At 42.2% G+C, this 20,029-nt stretch overlaps 3 protein-coding genes across 9 annotated transcripts; all 3 read right to left on the minus strand.

Moving 5' to 3' along the window:
* Nucleotides 1-382: 382 nt before the first annotated feature.
* On the minus strand, nucleotides 383-3,311 carry LOC123078765 (ras-related protein RABA1f). 2 transcript variants are annotated; one of them, XM_044501373.1, is made up of 4 exons: nucleotides 2,746-3,311; nucleotides 1,922-2,324; nucleotides 1,569-1,624; nucleotides 383-716 (listed from the first exon to the last, which is right to left on the minus strand). In XM_044501373.1, exons 1-4 carry the CDS (start codon nucleotides 2,967-2,969, stop codon nucleotides 383-385), a joined length of 1,017 nt encoding a protein of 338 aa, XP_044357308.1. In that variant the 5' UTR covers nucleotides 2,970-3,311. The 2 variants fall into 2 exon arrangements, with proteins under 2 accessions (XP_044357308.1, XP_044357309.1); XM_044501374.1 differs by lacking the exons at nucleotides 383-716; nucleotides 1,569-1,624 and having other exon boundaries at nucleotides 1,737-2,324; nucleotides 2,746-3,258.
* Nucleotides 3,312-4,044: 733 nt separating this feature from the next.
* On the minus strand, nucleotides 4,045-13,020 carry LOC123078764 (probable E3 ubiquitin-protein ligase ZFP1). Of its 5 annotated transcripts, XM_044501368.1 has the most exons (7): nucleotides 12,715-12,947; nucleotides 10,485-10,545; nucleotides 8,541-9,442; nucleotides 7,884-8,236; nucleotides 6,774-6,875; nucleotides 6,528-6,692; nucleotides 4,045-4,399 (listed from the first exon to the last, which is right to left on the minus strand). In XM_044501368.1, the coding sequence occupies exons 3-7, from the start codon at nucleotides 9,358-9,360 to the stop codon at nucleotides 4,253-4,255; spliced, it is 1,587 nt and encodes a 528-aa protein (XP_044357303.1). In that variant the 5' UTR covers nucleotides 9,361-9,442; nucleotides 10,485-10,545; nucleotides 12,715-12,947; the 3' UTR covers nucleotides 4,045-4,252. The 5 variants fall into 5 exon arrangements, with proteins under 5 accessions (XP_044357303.1, XP_044357306.1, XP_044357307.1 ...); XM_044501371.1 differs by lacking the exon at nucleotides 10,485-10,545 and having other exon boundaries at nucleotides 6,774-6,872; nucleotides 12,715-13,020; XM_044501372.1 differs by lacking the exon at nucleotides 10,485-10,545 and having other exon boundaries at nucleotides 6,774-6,872; nucleotides 7,884-8,233; nucleotides 12,715-13,019.
* Nucleotides 13,021-16,648: 3,628 nt separating this feature from the next.
* Nucleotides 16,649-19,811, minus strand: LOC123078766 (splicing factor U2af small subunit B). 2 transcript variants are annotated; one of them, XM_044501376.1, is made up of 3 exons: nucleotides 19,649-19,746; nucleotides 18,668-18,744; nucleotides 16,649-17,725 (listed from the first exon to the last, which is right to left on the minus strand). In XM_044501376.1, the coding sequence occupies exon 3, from the start codon at nucleotides 17,693-17,695 to the stop codon at nucleotides 16,856-16,858; it is 840 nt and encodes a 279-aa protein (XP_044357311.1). In that variant the 5' UTR covers nucleotides 17,696-17,725; nucleotides 18,668-18,744; nucleotides 19,649-19,746; the 3' UTR covers nucleotides 16,649-16,855. The 2 variants fall into 2 exon arrangements, with proteins under 2 accessions (XP_044357311.1, XP_044357310.1); XM_044501375.1 differs by lacking the exon at nucleotides 18,668-18,744 and having other exon boundaries at nucleotides 19,649-19,811.
* Between the last annotated feature and the right edge of the window lie 218 nt (nucleotides 19,812-20,029).

Here is a 20,029-nt window from a genome sequence, read left to right on the forward strand (position 1 = left end):
AAAATCTAGCTAATCTAGCGAGCTCATGAGCTACTTTATTTGCTTCTCTATTACAATGTTCAAATCTAGTAGCAATGAAATCACATGCATAATGAAAACAAATCGTCGAAGATTGTTGCTGCCACGCTCGCTGACTGTCCTCCATCCTGCATAGTATCAATCACCTCCATGTTGTCCGAGTTAATAATAAGGCGATTACATCCCGCCCTTTGCGCTAGTGTTAGATCAAACTTGAGGGCTAAAGCTTCCGCCGTCAACACATCCGCGCAATAGTCAATCTTCCCATTCCCTCCAGCAATAAATATGCCTTTGTCATATCTCAGGACCGCCCCTATCATGCCCCTAAGCAGGTCATGGTCAAAAAAAGCATCAATGTTAAGTTTCACAAAACCTCTGGGGGGACAAGACCATCCTCCTTCTTCGTAGAAGCCTTGGGGGACGATGCATTTACGAAGTTTGTGGTAAGGGCTAGAAACCCCATTGAAATCTGAAGTGCATTTTGAGTTTTCTCCCTGTGCACCAACTTCCGTCTTTCCCACCATAAATACCATGCCGAGACAGCAATCATCTCACGCACATTGTGGTAATCCATTATCCTCAAATCTTGGTCCGGAAGTAGTAAGTACTCCAACATTGCCTCTCCAGAATGGTCAATCTCGCAAGCTTTATCAATAATATCGTTCATCCCCAGCCTTTCCCAAACCCCCTTTGCTTTACTACAACGGAAAAGCATATGCTTCGTATCTTCTAAGCCCTCAAAGCAAGTGGGACAAATGGGCGAGACCTTCATATGTCTATTAGCGAGCGTAACCCGGCAGGGGAGTGTTCCATGTAGTGTACGCCATATAAAAAAATTAACTTTTGTCAGACAAGATAACTTCCATATCTTGTTCCAAATAGGGTTAACTGTGGTTCGTCCCATCCCATTAGAGTATTTTAATTTGCTGTCATACTGGTGGTCCCACTCCACGGAATAAGCTGGTCGAACCGAGAACATACCATTTTTCGTATAACTCCAAGCAATGAAATCTGGCATATCATGTTGCGAGAGTGGAACTAAAAGAATCTGTTGTACATCAATGGGCCACATAGTTTGTCTGATTAGGTGTTCATCCCAATTGTTGGAGGCAGGATCAATGAGATCATCTACCTTAGTTAACAGATGTCCCTCCTTAGACGTTACAATTTTTCTAGTGGCATACTTTGGGATCCATGCATCTTCTCAAATGTTAATTTTTTGTTCATTCCCCACTCGCCAAATATGACCTCTTTGGTTAACCTTAAAGCCCAGCTTCACATGATCGGAGTTGTATCCCACACCATGTGGACTTTGATGAATAAAGTTGGCTTTTATATCCCTAAAAAAAGCTAAAAAAAGATGCTAGGCATTTTGCAATATCCTTCTCCCACCCGTCGTCCCGCGCTGGTAGGGCTTGCGCCAACGCATAATCATGTTCTTAAATTATGCGTATCCTTCCGCGGCCGTGTTCCGACGCGGACATCGCCGGCATATGCACTTTCTGCACGACGGCCGTTTCGTCTTCATCGGAGTCGCTTCTAATTTTTACCTGATGATGAAGCGCCTTGACCGAAAATTGTGACAGCCTGACGCGTTTTTTTGGACCTGAACTGCACCAAACAGACCAATGAAATGGAGTGAACACAGACGCGGACCATGGTTGCAACTTGCAACAGCACACGCACGACGTCTTCTCTCGGTAGTACTACACGCTGTATGTATCAATCAAGCATATGATATCAAGGTATCAACCACCCCCAGAGCGTTTTGACCAATAATCAGTAATCATCACGGTCGCAACATGCCTGTTACACCCTAGCACGCACACACACGGCATCACCTACCACCGTCTCCGGCAGAGAGAGAGTTTGACTAGGCCGAGCAGCAGCCACCCGTGTTCACTGGGGTGACGTCGTCCTTGCCACCAACGTCGATGGTCTTGCCCCTGGGCGGCGCGGCGGGGTCGTCGCCAATGTCGAGGGCCTTCTTGCTGACGACGCGGTAGATCTCGCCGAGCACCTCCGTGAAGGCATCCTCCACGTTGGTGGCCTCCAGCGCGGACGTCTCCATAGAGAAGGTGCGGTGGCGCTCCGCGAAGGCCCTGGCCTCCTCGGGCGAGACGGCCCTCAGGTGGCGCAGGTCCGCCTTGTTCCCGACCAGCATCACCACGATGTTGGCGTCCGTGTGGTCGCGGAGCTCCGTCAGCCACCGCTCCGCGTTCTCGAACGTGATGTGGCGCGTCACGTCGTACACCACGAGCGCGCCCACGGCGCCCCGGTAGTACGCGCTGGTGATGGCCCGGTACCTACAGAGAGAAAGAGCCGCGGGTGCAAGTGCAGCGCACGTACGTAAAGTGATTAGCCAACTTGGTACTGGTGTCAATGTGGAAATGCGGTTACAAGCAACCAGAAAGATGCACATTGTATTGCTAAGATAACCCTACTTGCGTAGATCAAAAAAAAAAAGATACCCCTACTTGCGAAGGACATCTGCAGTTGAGAATGAGTTATTTACAGATTGCTATTGAAATCACAAGCATGGCAACGGGAAAGGAATCATCGCAAGTCCTTGAGTTAGTCAATTACTACTGTATGATCGATCAAGCTAAACTAAACTGAATCGACGGCGAGCGGTGGAAAGAAGAAAGAGGTGGACAGGCAAAGCAGCAATATCTCATACAGGTGGCGGGCAAAAGAGAAAGAGCAAGAGGTGGAGAGTATTGGTACCTTTCTTGGCCGGCGGTGTCCCAGATCTGCGCCTTGACGAGCTTGCCGTCGACGCGGACGGTCTTGGTGGCGAACTCGACGCCGATGGTGGACCTGGTGTCGAGGCTGAACTCGTCCCTGGCGAAGCGCGACAGCAGGTTGGACTTGCCCACGCCGCTGTCCCCGATCAGCACCACCTTGAACAGGTAGTCGTACTCCTCCTCCGCGCGATACGCCACCGCCATCCCCCCTCCCCTCCTGCTTCCTGCTGCTTCTGCGCCGCCGCCGCTGCTCGATCAACCGATGGTTTCCTACGATTTGATCTGATTTTATCTCCTTCCCCTTCCCGCGCGCCTCTCCTATCCTCTCCCTCTTGAGCTAAATAGAGGCACGATACAAAGGCAACGCGGTGCGGCGCGTCTCGCTTCTTTTCAGCTGGGTTGGTTCGCTTTGGGGAGAAGTGTCTCAGGGAAGGGAAGAAGGGGTCGCCGCGGATGGTGTTGGTTTCGTTGGGGGGTGGTGTGGTGGGGAGGTAGAGAAAGCCAAGCCAGAGATGATGACGACCATCGAGCCGCTCGTTGTCCCGGTCCTGGCTTCGTCTCCGTGACCGACCGGGCATGCATCTCTGTGCATACATGTGTCAACGACTCTCTATCTCACAAAACGATATTAGAAAATTGAATTTGCGAATATAAGCATGTGCCAGCCTTGACCTGGCTTCATGTAGTAGTAGCATTCTCTTTGCTTCTCCTTTCATTTTCGCTCATCACGTTTTGTTAGCTGGGGATGGGTGCAGAGATCCTTCAGGGAAGATTCTCTCAAGGCAGCAACGCAACATTTCGATCAAGCACGGCGCACAAGCTAGTACTATAATATCAGGGGAAGAGTTCTAGGGCAAAACTATTTTTTACTTGTACGGTACAGCCACTAAGAAAACAAAAACACTATGCCTCCTTAAAAGATACGAAAACAATGACAGAAAATACACATGTGCAATGAAATTAAGACAAATCCCGTCACAATAGGAGATACGAGGTTTTTTTCTCATGTTTCGACCAAACTGCACGACGGAGTTTAATCATCCATTATACAGTGCAGAACATTGTCGTCCAAAACCATATGCTGAAAAACTCGTGCTCGGCTGGGCACTATCAGACCAATCTCTCCAATAACAGAAACAATTATCAGTTCTCTTAAGATTTAATAATGTACACAAAAACACATGTTTCTGTTTGTTTTAGGGTAACCAACATATATACAGGGTAGTTTCTAGAGATGCCACTCTAAGAGTTACCTTCCGATCCACCATATGATACACTGTATGTCCAACTGAGTAATTTATAAACATTCTACATTTGAATAGAACGATCAATGTTATGTCTGTACAGTTTTTGGAAGCCGAGTTACTCCCCATCACAACAAGGTGAACAACAAATACAGGTAGCAGAATAGTCTACCGCTTCTTATGTACAAAATTGATCTGAATGTTTGTCGGAAGCAAATAACTGATAAAGATTAATCCTGTTTGTTATCCACTTCTTCTACCCGCAGACAAAGCTGTTGTCTTGCAGATGGGGCATAGGTTCTTTACCGTCAGCCATTGTTTTAAGCACTCCGCGTGGTATCTGTGGCCACAATCCAGGATTCCAACGCAGTCCTCAGCCTTGTACTCCTCCTGCAAGATACACCAAGTGACAGTTCTTTAGAACTAGGAACTGGGAATAGATTGGACGCCAGTGAGCCTGAAACTAGATTCTCCTTCTCCTGTCATGAACCGGGGCTCACAAGGATAAATATCGCCAGTTGGCAATGCTGATCTAGGAAAGGGGTTCTTTTTTTGTTTATAAACTCCCCAGGCGGGTGGCTAAACTCAGGAATGGCTATTTTTTATACGATGCAAACAGTGACACCAGATATATATACAATATGCCTTGGAATAGCCGCCTCCATGGCGTCCTTCATTCTGCTTGGAGGAGAACCCACCAAGCGTATAGCATTCCCTCGCGCGAGGATTATGCTTCACCAACCTGCTAGTCCTTATTATCGAGCAAGGACACCAGAATTTTTACTAGAAGTAGAAGAGTTACACAAAGTTCGCGAAATGATCACAAGGGTTTATGCACTAAGAACAGGCAAGCCTTTGTGGATTGGGAGGACAAAGTAGATGGACAGAGTGTAGTACTTCCAGGTTGATTAATTCATCTCAATGTGTCCTCTTTATATTGAGGGCTAATAATCTAAACTATTCGCTGCAAGCCCAAAGCTAAGGGATATCTTATCACTAATGTTCAGGTGAACCATGGAGCAGCGGCTCCACCTTTGGATGCCATCAGATCTATCATAGCGATTCGTGTGCATGGATGACTATTTAAATGACCAGCTATAATGACTCACTAATCACAAAACTACATAAATAAATCACTCATAAAAATCTTGATAAGTATGTACTCCCTCCATTCCAATAAATAAGGTGCACACACATTTTAAAATTGAACTTTGACCATAAATACGTGCACGCATTTTAAAATTGAACTTTGACCATAAATTAGATCAACCAAATATGGGTTATACGTCACAAAAATTAAACAGTTGAATTTGTATTCAAAATAAGTTTTCAATGGTATAATTTTGAAGTCATAAAAATATAGTGTATATTGGTATAATTTATGGTCAAAGTTGGATTTTGGAATGCATGCCCACCTTATTTAGAATGGAGGTGGTAGTGAACTAGCACATATATCACAGGTGGGCATGCATGCCGCCATGTCACCACCCTGCAAAGTATAAATGTTCACACATATCTCCAGGCAGTTGATTTGAGTTCGACGGTATCCAGAGGTGGAGCAGTGGCTCCATGGTTCTAAAAGAAGCCTCTCCTATCTTACCTCTAGTTGATTAATTCCTAATTTAAATTTTAAATTTTAAATGATACAATTCTACTTAAAAGATACTAAAGGGTTCATATCACTTGATTGGGACCATGGGCCTAGCACATGGGTGACCGATCCCCATGACATCGCCTTTCCAAATCCAATCAATATTTATGGCGAAGAAAAGCATGGGTGGCCATATACCAACTACCACTCCTTAGTAATTTCGTTCTACACGATTATCACCATACATCGGTCCATCTGCTAATAGTAGTTTCCAGCTCAATTTACCGAGGAGTAATCCTAGAGAAATAAGTTATCTTATGGACATAAGCCAAAGGAAGTGGGAACACCATACTGTCTAATAAGAAATAGAGTAACTTTGTTCTAGATGATCATCACCATGCATCAGCGCATTTGCTAATGCTAATTTCCAACTAAATTTACTAAGTACTCCCTCCGTTCCAAAATAGATGACTCAACTTTGTACTAAAGTTAGTACAAAGTTGAGTCATCTATTTTGGGACGGAGGGAGTAGTAATCCTAGAGAAATAGGTTCTCTTATGGACAGAAAGCTGAAGGAACGTGGGTACACTGTACTGTCAAAATAAGCAACAAACATTTCCCAACATCAACACGACACTACTGCGCAGAGGTGGGTAATATGCTGTAGACGAGGTGGTCCTGCAATACTGCACTAGCCATTGCTCGCTGTAGTATAAGTAGATGCATTATTAGTCATGGCATAAGCTATAGTCATTACTTTAGATCCATAAGTATTAAGTTCAAGCGATCAAGTTCATTAAACATTCAATAGATGTGATGGTGGTTCAACATGAATTTGATGGCTGGTTGACAATTCATTAGTTTGGAACAGCTGAAATTTTACATGACTAAGACAAGGTAACAAACAATATAGTGAAAGGGAAGCACCTGGCATATTATGCAAGCCTCATTCTCTGTGGAAGGTTCAGATGACTGATTAGACACGCAGGTTGCTCCTGGCACATATAAGCTAGTCTTCAACTTATCTACGATGTGACTTTTTGCCAGACCTGTATTGACGTCTCCAATGTGCTCTTCTAATGCTAAAAGCTCCTGTGATAGAAATAAAAGAATAAATCAGAAAAGACATACCGTGTGAGGTGAAGTCACAAAGGCTGAATGAGCTTTATGTACCTCATAGGTCATGCTGTCTATATCTAGACGCATATCTCTATGCTCATCTACTACATTTGACCCCTCATACAACCTCGAAAAATCCATGATTGCACCATGCTGCTGCAGGGCCAACAAATAGTTATATAACTACATGTATATCATTGACATCCTTAACGGAAACAAAAAAAACAGGGACCTCAAGAGGTCTACACTCTAACCAGTTTGCACGCCTGGACTTAAAGTTAATACTATCTGTGACAATTGTAAGTTTGTCACAAGTGAAACGAGTCTGTCTGCACGGATGGATTTGAAATTAAGACCACTTCTGCTTAAAAAATCAGCCAAGAACCTAATCAATCGCATCAAATTAAGGTTATCTGATCATGCAAGTAGTACTCAAGACATGGGTTCAGCTTCTGGTACACAGGGTCCATGAAAGAGATTGCTTACATAAGAAGGTACATGTAACTTTGCAAGGTGTGCATCATGCACATCACCAAGGAAAACATGGTAACATAAAACAAATAAATAGCGGCAGGAAGGACATGAGGTCAAATGCATGAGGTATAATAGTCGTCTTCCCGTTGACCAGAAATAAAAATAACAAGAGGCAATTTCAAATGTGAGAAACATTGTATCCAAGCAAAAGCTTCAGTAGGCCCGAGGCATTCATACAACACAACAAGAATCAACGAATACAATTTCTTGAATCTAATAACCAACACATAGCTTAACACATTTCAATAAGAACTCCCCAAGAATATTAAGAGACTTAACAACAATGCAATGGATAACATTTTTCCAGAACAAGGTAATTGCAAGGCTGGTCACTTCCAGTTCTACATTGAAGGACATCGGCCATTTAGAAATCGGTAAAAAGAATTCCAGTTTGTAAGATTCAAAATACCATAACTTAGCACATAAAACACATTAAGGTATGAATGCACTAAAGCACAAGTCCAAAGACATGCAAGACTCCTATGAGAGTTCCCAACATTCCACAAAAAGGAAAAGAACACACCAGATGTATCACATTAGGCAAATGGTGATCCTAATAGTTATTGAGTTATTTGGTATTTGAATACCAGAAATTGTAAAATAAATAAATGAAGTGAGGTGCAGACTAACCAGAGGTGGCAAAATTCTTATGTTCCTATGATTAACTGGGTTCACCAGGAACGGATGCTGTGGGGGCCCAAAAGACCGCTCAGAATTAGAGAAGAGACCTAGAGTTCTTGGACCCAAGTGGAACCGGTTACCAGAATGATTTACCCCACTATGTAAGACGCCATTATTGTGGCCTTGTTGGTAAGGGACTTGCACTCGTGTATGATCCAGTGGATTATGAGCTTGCATGCTATGCACAGCATGTTGATGAAAATAAGGTAAATGCCCTTGAGAAATGGTTGAAGGGCCATTCTGATATTCATGAAAGCCTCCATTCACTATTTCTGTGGCCCCTGAATGTGCAAATCTGCCTGCTGGAAGCAAGAGGTACCAATTATTAACCCTGAAAAAACAAATCTGACAGCTGAAAGATATAAATGCTATCAATTGTACTTCGCTTCTGTCACAATTTCATTTTGTAGGTGGGACCATTTTTCTACTAAGCTTCTGACACTTAACATGTAAAGCTGAACTATTAGTTTAGCCATCAATGCACATTGCCAACAACTAAAAGATGCATTGAACAATGATTCTTATCCTTAGAAAGTACAACTCTTTCCGAATATGTTTTCATTATCAGTAGGAAACTCAGATCTGTTCTATTAGTTGCTTACGTACCTGGAACACTAGACATTGCATTGATGTATGACCACTGTGGTACTCCTTCCACAATTCCAGTTGCAGCCTGGGAAACCCAAGTAGTGCTGGCAGGTTGAAAGCACTGACTAGCATGACTTGATTGAAATGTATAGTTACCATGCTGTGCTGATTCTGGGTGAGCAGCCATCAAATTAAACCCATTTGATCCAGTAATGGAAGATCCTTCCACAGATGGCCAAGTGTTGTGGCTATGATATTCTGATGGGTTGAATGGTGTGACGTTAGGAAAAACATTTGACTCAAAAGAAGGATCCCATGGCCTATGTGTAGGATTTTGAGATGTATGAGAGGATGAGCTTGAGCTTGCAGATCCATTAACAAAATGACAACTTCCTGCAACTGCGGCATTTTTCCTTTTAATGAATCCTCTAGCAGTTTCGCTGACATTTTCATTTCTAGTACTTCCATCCATACTTCCTGAGACAACTTGGTTTAAAGGCAATCCAAAGCTCTGAGCATGAGAGGCATATCTGTTCATAGATGTTGACATGCAAGGGTTGTACATATTTGATGGGAAGACAAAACCTGAATCAACGCCTAAATTTGGCGGAGAACTATGAACAGGCTGATGTGGATGATTCATGTTCATATTGTAGTAACCCTGTGTATCAGAAAGACCAGCATTCATAGCATTGCCTACAACTCTGACAGTATATTGACCGCCTTGGTCGGACAAATCATTCCCATTGTGAATTAAACTTTCAGAATGAACATGAGGATGCCCTCGCTCAGACTCAAGATCAATGACTTGGGGAGCGCATACCATTCGATATGCCATAACGCCAATTATTATCTGCCTTAGCTTTGATAAAGAACCACTGCAAGCTAAGTCAACAACTATGCTTTATCGTCACCTCTACCTGAAATCAAATTAGAAACCAACTGTTAGAATGAGATGAATAGATCTACAGTGCACACTTAAAATGCGACATATATAAAATATGCGAAGCTTGGCAGTTTACATAGTAGAAGACATCCATATTTGTATGCTTGTGTGGTAACATAAAGACAATGTTACAGACAAACCAAGAGGATTGGTGTGAATGATTAGTAATGTTGCAAAAAACTTGAAGATAAACTAGCTAAGGTAATAGATCCGGACATTGCATCCCTAGAGTAGGCTTATATGTCAACAGCACAAGACTAAGTCAACACATGGTGTGATTCACCACCACCACAACAACAATAACAACAAAGCCTTTCAGTCCCAAACCAGTTGGGGTAGGCTGGAGTTGAAACCCATAAGATATCGAAACCAAGTCATGGTTATGGCACGTGGATAGCTAACTTCCACGCGTCCCTGTCCATGGCTAAATCTTTGGTGATAGTCAACACATGGTGTGATTCACCAGAGTTCGCATATTAAGTTATCCAGCTTCTCTGATGTAGGAAATGTGTTTTAAGTAGGATTTGAATGTGAAGACATACAAACTTGGAAGTCAAATCATTATTTGTTGCTTGCAGCAACCCATTCCAATGAGCTGTATAGATTATATCCTACTGAAGTAACCAAGCGTGGCATAATGCATATGAATACATATCGCAATTATTCACAGTTGTTTAATTTGTCAGCTGATTTTTCGATCTGCCCTTTCATAAAGTATTTTTTCCTAATTCTGGCTGAAAACAGTACATCATTAGAGTGGTAAAATCTGTTTAAATGTATATGTGGATTGCCTAGCCCTTTCCATAAGTTAGGACTTTTTGGTTGCATTGGCTAGTGCATGAAGCTTAACAAAATCATTTTCAACTGAAGAGCAATATTAAATGCAAATAAACCGATCAAAGTCGCTGCCTTTGCTCCTTCGAAGTTACAATGAAAACAAAGTAATGCTTTTAAAATGATAGGGAGGATCTGTAGTAACAAAGAACATAAGGAAATACATTGGTGGGGGTAATAACCTTCTAATATTTACCAGTTCTGCTTGTGGTTCTCTACATTAGTCAGTATATGCGTATAACACTGTCAGCAGGTTGTCAACAAAATATGATTAGTAGGGACAGGCATCAATTTTATACTTCAGAACTTCTATTTTCATGACAATATGCAAATCCTATGCTTAATCTTGTGTCTGCAGGCAGTGGTGGAGCTCGGCAAAAATAAAGGCATTAGTACTAAGGAAATTGAATTGCATCTATTTCCAACTTCGAGCAATTGCAAGGCCAGTGGCGGAGCTTGGGCACTAAGCAAATTGAATTGCATAAGTGTCTATTTCCCACTTCGAGCAAATGCAAGGCCAAAACTCAATGCAGAGGCTTATAAAATTCAAGGCCATACATGATCCATGTTTTCCCTTGGCCCCTCACTAGACACTGCCCCTGCTTACAGGTCTAGAAAGGATAAATTCTTTTGCAATTAGGAGTCCCATTTGACATGTTCACTCATTCTCCTGCTGATTGAAGCAGTTTGTCTTTGCCGAATAGATTTACCAAAACAAAATCCTCAAAAAAACTTATGTTCATAAATTGTTCTAAAGAAGATAATTTGTGTCAGTTAATGGTTTACTTTGAAAGAAAGGTTGATGAATGGCGTATAAGGTGAAACAAGGCAGGACATGCAATCAGAAGATGGTCATCACTTTAAACAAGGGCAGAACTTGTTTCAATCATTTTTAGTTACTAAATACAAATAATCAAACTGAAGACTTCTTTGATTTTACACTTCCTTCAATTGTAAGTTTGTCACTAATGAAAAATACACAGAACGTAGTATGTAGTACGGAGACTTTTAACAAAATGGAAAATTATGATAAAGGGAGGTGTGTAATCTTACATTCAATGACCATACAACATAAGTTCTCCCATCTCAGCATAAGGCCAATGATATGTCTAATACACAAAAAGGGAAGATGAAGTTTGAACATTCGTAAAAAAGAAAGTGAAAAGTGTGCACGTGTCTCTTACATCCAATGATAATAGAGGCATAAGCTTTCACATCTCAGTCAAGGAAATCCTAAAGTTCTGGGTGGAACGGGAATTGCTATTGTAGTTCTTGAGGGATAATCACCAGATCAAAATGTTTCTGAATTCTATCTCAAACTCCTTTTTTCAAATAAAAAACATTGCATTTAAAAAAATCCGAATCGGAGAATAGAAGGGGGAGAAATATGACAGAAATAAAACCGAGTTAAGACTAACCAACGGCTTGGCTTGGACAACCAAAAAAAGGCAAAAACTGAATGTTTCATGACAATGGTAAATAATGTAATCTGCATTAAGAAAACATCTACCAGCAACTAACACCATATCCATAATTCATATAACAACCACCAGAATCATAATTACCACCAATTAACAAGAAAATTCATTTTCAACAAATATTCTCCAACTGTCCAAAACCTGTTGTCATACCTAAGGCTATATCATCAGCACTACCAGAGCAGACCACAAATCCAAAAAAAGGCAACAATATAATCCTATTATCCCATGCCTATACAAAATCAATCCCCCAATCTACTTCCACACTGACCAAAAAGTAATCAGAATTCCAAACACCCAACCAAACAACTACCAACCTCGCAAAAAGTTTGCAGGTGCAACATCCCAAACTCCATTAATGACTCAACCACACAAAAGAACACTGGTAAATATTCCTGTTTATCAACATAATCATGAGTCCATCATTTCTCAGCAAAATTCTCTGCATTCACCACATGCACATGCAGCTCCAATAAAAAATATCAAGAAATTGCACACTAAGAAGTGCATCATAGTTTCACCTAAAAATAACAGATGCACCCTTTAGCATCCCGACGCCCACCAACCACCCCCTTCCCCCAAACCAAACACGAGCAGATAAAGCAGAAATATTAGGCAAATCCAGTATTTTCTAAAGTGTAGCCACTAACCATAGACGAGAAAATCATCCACAATAGCGAGCAAAAATTGACCGAATGACTATGCACTCTTAAACTCTCACGGTCGCACCATCACCGTACTACTACTAACAAAAATTGCGAGCTGTGCCGTACGGAACACTCAAATTGCAGACGCTCTCGAATCCAATTCCTTCTCCCAGCTCCCACTCACGTCACCGCAGCCATCCAGATGCCTTAGCGCCCACCTAACGCAATCGTGCCCGAATAATCGGGTGAAAACCCGGCGGGTAATGCGGGAATTCGCAGATCGTCACCTCATGGAGCACGCGATCCGATCGGCGAAGCGGGGGAGGTGGGCCGGCCGGCGGAATCTGGTGTCGGTCGCCTCGCCTCAGGAATCGCGCGCACGGAGGTGAGGAGCGATCGCCCACCGCGGTGGGACGAGCGGGGGCGATCGTCGGGAGGGGGCGGAAGGGGATCGGGCGGAGGAACTCGCACGGGGAGGGAGGGGAGGGTATTTATAAGCACGAGAAGCTTTTTTTAGAGAGAGAGGAGGAGGAGGAGGTCAGAAGGATGAGAGAGATGGGGAAGAGGAAGAGGAGGAGGCTCTGGTTCTATCAAAAAAGAAATTAGCACAAGGGATATATGATTTGTGCTTTTTTGTCCTTTCTCGCTTCTTGTTTAGGTATTTTTGTTTCGTATGAGAGAGAAATAAAATGAAAAGTGACTCTCATTTATCTTCGCAATCTTATGTGAAATGTCTATACATAAATTCAACGGATAGAAGGGGTTGGTTGGTTGTTATGAGGTATAATTCTCTACGAACAAGAGATTGCAGATAATTTATCATTGGCTTTGGTGTTTTTTTAGCAACTCTGACGACAAGAGGCATGTTTGAGTCCAAGTAATGGTGCAAGGGAATGTAAAGCAATGGGTGACGGATGGAGCGGATATGAAGAGATTGTCAATGAGGAGGTGGTCGACTCGTTAGTGATCGAAAATGCAATTGATAATACATTTAAACTAGGGATAAGACAAGTCCTCTCCAATAAATTAAGGTATGACGGGTTGTCGTGACCTATCAGGTGAAGCTAAGATCAAGGCGACACATGAATTGGACCGAGATTGTCAATTGAGACAATGATACTCGAAGTACACTACATATGTCAAATGGATGAGGTACTCCAAGTACATTACATATCTCACAGGCAAAAGTTGTTGCTTGTTCTTGAAAAAAGAGGTGGTACTCCCTCTGATCCAAAAAAAATAGTGTGGTTTTCGTTCAGCTTTAGTTCAATTTTGAACTTACAACATGACACGGTTTTTTTCAGTAAATGGGGTATTATTTTTCTGTATGAACACTCTATTACTTTTGCATCCAGTCATGTGATTATTAAGATGGGTCAAAGACAATGGATGCTTGTTGTACATCATATGCTGACAGCGAACAATCTTATTTCTAATAAAAACATTAACTTTTGTTTAGGAAATAGAGTTTTTTTAATTTCCTACACACTACTTCGTCGCAAAAGTGTTAATATCAAATGTATACAAAATCATTAGTGTTGATTGGTTGTCTGCTTAGTATGGAGTTTGGTAAATAGTTTCACACCTACTAATTGTGGTAGGAATTTAGGTGGCATAGCTCATAATGGATATATTATTAAACCTTTATGGTTTGCTTCAAAGGTGCCCAGCCTATACACTTGCATGGTATTTTTTTTTAACTCTCGCCCTTGTCATAAAATGGTCCACTGTCGAGTATCCAAGAAGTTGTCACTCAATAATAGAGTTGGTATTTGTTGGTTGTAATATGTCAAGCCCCATGTGATTAGTGACTATCTATCATTATAGACATATAGTACATTATCACTTCTTTCTCTCTTTTCCACCTTTTAGTGGATTGGATAATGAGAATAAAGTTTTTTATGCTACCTTGGCATTTATTTTAAAAGGGTGAGGTGCACAACACAAGCGAGTCTGGTTGATTTGATAATGTTTACCTTATAATGTCTCCATGCAGGCAAAAAATAATTACATTGCAACATTCTAAACATACTGCGTGTATTATTCATGTGCGGGATATGGGTAATCATATGGTTCTTTCTTTCACCATGGGTATCTCGTTATCTTTGTATTGAAACTTATTGTCTTGTCTCTCCGGTGACCATGTGTTAGTGGGCCCTACGTGGCTGGGGATTTGGGTGTGCATGCTACCAGCTAGGTGCAACCAACTTATGAATGCTTGGCGTGACTGCCCTTTGGAGGTCCGTGTGTGTGTGTGGAGGCATCTTGAACGGTTGGGTGGTGACCTAGGGAAGGCATAGTCGTGGTGGTCGATGGTGGAAATGTTACAGTTGTGGGTGTATTTCTCCTCATTATAGGCATTGTCAATGAGTTTGTTTCAACCCCTCGACCATGGCCGTGGCATTTGAGTAGCCGGTGCGGTATCCCCTTCCCTTGACATTTGGTATGGTGGTGATATATACTGCCCTAGGAGAAAGCTATGTCTGGATAATGGTTGGTGCGCCAACGGCAATGTCTGTTATTCCTCTTTTTGAAGGCACTTTCTAAAAACTCTGGGTCGATGATATGCGTGATGGTGGAGGTCGACATGGGGTTGAAGATTGCGGCTTGGTGACAGGGAAGGTGCTTGTAGTGAATGAGCAACATCTAGTTTTGGCATGATTGTTTTAGGCAAAGTTTAACTGAATAGTTTCCCGATTGTTAGGATTTTACATGGTTGTCTTCTAATTAATCAACACATCCTCGAAGGTTGATTTTTGGACTAGTTTTTCTTACAACCACGGCCATTCACTTCTTCATATTATGAAATATTGAGAATACACTACTCTCTTGAATGAGGTATAGTATGGGAGGCGGCCACTAGAATAGGCAAATTAACTACATGAATATTACATCATTTTCCATTTATATCTCCAAAAAAGAAAATTGGACTGTGCTAAAGAACCGCCATGCGTTTTCGCCTTCCTAGCGGGTCCCTCCCACCCTCTCTTGCATGCATACAACAACACATAAGCATGATATGAGCAAAGATACTTTCGATTTCATATTTTATAGAAGTTTTATCTCCTAATTTGTTATCTCGATTGACGATCTACCTTCATCATTGGGTTTTTTTGCGACGAGATCTTCGAAAGTACATTCCATGTTGACATGTTTCGACAACTTTTTTTCCCGTTGGACTAGTCGGATTACTCCCACCTACTTGCCATGTTATTAGTCACCCAATTGTTAGATTAACCTAACTTGGTTGCCATTGAACATCGATATATACACCACTAAAGAATTGACTCATGTGCTTGTGTTGGTTGATGTATTTTCTTACTTATTATTAACACCTGAATACCCGTCTCCCTAGCTCTCCATACTCCTTCCCTTCCGATGGATAAGACGTATTTCATTTCATTAAGACAAGACTTTAACCAACAATTACTCTTTTAATATTTGATTTATGTGATACAAAATCACAATCACAACAAAGTACTTTTAAATACGAATCTGTATTTATAGAGTAACTATTGGTCAAATGCATGTCTTAACGAAATAAAATACATCTTACTTTTAGGAATGGAGGTAGTAACATTGCACTCTTTAAAAACATACAAAATTGTTGTTTCATAACGACGATAAACATAATATGATAGCTGGTAATGACAAAAAATATCGTTGAAACATATCAACATCTTGTTTTGAAGTATGAGGTAAATCAAATTAAAATTCAAAAAAAAAAGGATGAGGTAGGAGATTCTTGCATGCATGTAAATTCCATTGAAAGAACTTTGTTGTTAAATTGCCAATGGGCAAATTGGTAGAAGAGTTAGAATACCTAAATTTTCCCCGCAAAAAAATGCCCAAAATTATGCGTCTGTGCTATCTTCTTTATAAAACTAAGTATCCCCCTAAATAGATGTTCTCTACGTGCCAGGTTAAGCATAGTTGTCAATCACTCCAAATCTTTTTAGAGTGATGAAATTCAGAAATCTGCCGGCCTTGGTGTGCCACAATGGCACATGGCCGTCGATCAAGAGAGAAACTGTGGCGTCGCAGGGAACGAACGACCCAGTCTAGGTGGAATCCACCCTAGAGAAAGAATATCCTCAGCATCCACAGCCAACAGTCTTATATGATACCGATAGCAAGGACATTCCAATCAACAGAAAGGAACCAAAGTGCAACCAGCACCGTTGGCACCACTTCCAGGCAGCAAATTTAGAACAGCCAGCATCAGAAAAATGGGAAACTAGTAGGATTAAGTTCGAAGTAGCTAAAATGTAAGTCTCCAGCAGCACACTAGTGACAATTTAAAGTCTCAAAGTGAAGTCACCTAAATTACAGGAACAGAAAAGCAAATCAAGAATAGTAGCAACTACAGAACGAAATCCAATATATAGAAGAACGGCACAGGACACACCCAGACGACAGTGGTCACCCTTACTTCGTCTCCCTCTCACGATTCCACTGTTCGATCTTGGCCCTGCGCTCCTCGCTGTTCTCCCTCACAGGGCTTCTTGCACGCCTCGGAGGGCTGCCTCCATACCTACGCCTTCCTCCATCGTCGTGCCTTTCATGCCTGCTGCTCCCACCCCTCCGTCCACCGCCGCCACCACCACGACGGAAATCATCACGGCCACGATAGTCATCACGGTCACGACGCTCTCTCCTATGGTGTGGGCTTGGGCTGCGGCTCCTTCCTCGTTGCGATCTCCTGTAGCGCCCAAAGAGTTTCTTCCTGAGATCCTTACCTATCTGCTTCACATGCATGAAATTGCAGTGCCCACCACGAGTGCAGGTGTTCTCCTCATACTGCCTGCAGGTCGCTTCACGGAAGTCCGTCACAGGAGAGAAGTCAACAATTATTAGGCGACCAGAGTAAAATCGTCCCTGAAGGGCAGTATGAGCTGCTGCTGCCTGATCTTCCTCTCTGAACTGGACATACACATTGCCTATCATGTGATCAGAAAGGTTGTCACAGACGTTGAGGGTCTCAATCTCACCAAACTTGCTCAGTTCCTCGAAGATATCCTCATAAAAATCTTCAAAATGCTCCTGCATCTTGCGGGGATCTATCGGCTGGCCTTGAGCATCAACCCCAGGGGTAATCATATCAGGGCGCTGATACATGTTCATGAGCACAATAGTAGGTGATATGGTTGGCCTGTTATGGATGCGAGAGCAGCGATCGCCATGACGACAAGCTCCAATCTTGAAGTAAAATGGACAGTTGACCCTGTCTTTCTCTGTACCAAATATTGAAGCCAAGTGTTCCGCCATTGTTTGATATCAGTGAAGCTGACCACAAGCCTGCAAAGTAAAATGTTTAGTGCACAATCATCAAAACACATGTTAGCAGTGCTCCGGTATGCATAAGGCTCTCAGTCTTTAAAAGAGTAGAACCTTGCATAATAAGCCTTTAAATTAATGTCTTAAGTGTTTCATAGATTGCTGACCTAAAACTAATTAAACCATAATTTGTTTCAAAACTTATACGGAGTAAAAGTAGACGCGTAACAGCGATCAAAATTTGTGATGTTGCAAGAGCTGCTAGCTGATGCAAGAGAAACAGAAGGGAAAATTGTATATGCCAGATTCTAACCCATGTACTCCCTCCGTTCCAAATTACTTGACCCATATTTATCTAGACACGAATGTATGTAGACACTAAACAAGTATAGATACATCCGTATTTAGACAAATTCAAGTCAACTAATTTGGAACGGAGGGAGTAATTCTCACCAAAGGAAAATGCCTTGCGCACAACTAGTGTTAAACAGGTGCTATCTATTTCACAAACTGTGTTTCAGATGTTTTTCCAAGTGGATGAAGCTATAATAGCACGCCGTACTTTTACTTACTATCTTTAACATTACAGATCGGCAACCAGTAACTTGAAGGACTTCAATTGAGCATTAAGGTTAATTTCTAAGGAGGAGCAGCTAGGGCCTGCAGTACAAAGCATAACACTAATCCATACTGTGTCTTATGACCTAACTCAAAACAGTTAATATTGAAACATGCAGGATATAGAAAATAAATCATATACAGGGTTACAATGTTTTTCGAATCAAGCCATTATTTGGCCTAAAATCCAAACTGCATTCGGATAGTAAAAAGCAAAGAACGAAACCCTGCAACTGCATAAACAAGATAAAATTTTAAACTAAGATGCTTAGTGCCTCTGTCCCTGCAACTGCAAAAGATCCCACAAAACCAAAGGCACAAACAAAGCAACTTTTCGTGTCGCACATGAATACTTCCTTCTCAGGTAGGCCATGCTATATCCGTCCAAAAAGAATTCTATTTCGTCCATTTAAAAACCTAATCTGCACACCATTTTAGATCATTAAATCGGGGGAAATAGGTCCAGGAAATATACTACTATCCAGAATAGTACAAAGATGTGGAGCACTTAGAAATATGTATAATTACAGCAAAGTACATGCTTAACCCAGAAAGGAGCAATAATATAAATAACATAATTTGCTGTCATGCTGGGTGAAAATTCTAGTCTCGCATTTCAGAGGCTATCACATCCATTAAGTGCCACATATAAAACGAGCTGCAAGATTGGTCCAGTAGTTGGATTCTCAGAGAATTTATTTGAAACTTTGCAAGTTTTTTTACTAATAATACAATAAAATTAGTCATGACCAAATGATATGCTTTGACATAAAAATTATTATGTGATCGAGAAGTTATCTCTTACAGCACCTTGGTGTGCAACATATATCTCTCCTACGGCGAGAGCTGGCTAGTACAAAAGAAGCGACACCTCCCAGAAAGTTCGACCTACTGGGCAAGGTTTGTGTGCAAAGCAAAATTATGGTTGTTATCACTAGCCAACACAACTGATACATACTAGTTTCATGTCCAACCATCGAATTTCTGTGTTGCAAAGAAGAGAAAATTGATGAGGGGTGGTTCCAGCCGCGATTTTTCTACCCTACGATTGCACCACCAGACGCAAAGGTATTATCATACCCCGAGCTACATGCCCAGAACGAGGGCCTACAACGAGATGAAAATTGAAAGGGGGTGGTTCGGCACGCGGATTCGCGAGGTCGGGACAAGATACTCTACACGGATCTAATTTTTCCTACTTCCCCGAATCCAAAATCGAGAGTAGGAATCGGCAGATTCGCGGGGTCGGATCGAAAGGAGGTCGCGTCGAGATCTGGTAAACCGAGGGGAGAAGGGTTAGGGTTTTAGAGGGGAGGAGACGCGCACCTGTGAAGCGACGAGTCGGAGGAGGGTCGTCGACAGCTGCGCTCGCACCGACGAGAGAGAGAGAGGGAGGGTGGGGGGACGAGCGAACGGCGTTTGTGGCGGCGCGATGAGGCGTCCCGTCCCTATATACCGCCCACGCTGCGTGGACAGTCCTGTGCCGGCCCGATTTATTCGAGTCCCTTGGAGACTCCTGGACCGGCCCGGTTTATTCGAGTATGTCGACGGGTCGGACTGTCGGTTTCGGACAGGATTTAAAAGGCTTCCATGGGCTTCGATGCGGTGATTCTGCCCACACGACCACATTGAAGCCCGGGTATTTCCACTGTTCAAAAGAAAAAGAAGTTTGTTCTTCTAAAAAAAAACTTTTTCTGGATCTGATCC

Source organism: Triticum aestivum, chromosome 3D (genome assembly GCF_018294505.1).
Source record: "Triticum aestivum cultivar Chinese Spring chromosome 3D, IWGSC CS RefSeq v2.1, whole genome shotgun sequence".
Taxonomy (NCBI): Eukaryota; Viridiplantae; Streptophyta; class Magnoliopsida; order Poales; family Poaceae; genus Triticum; species Triticum aestivum.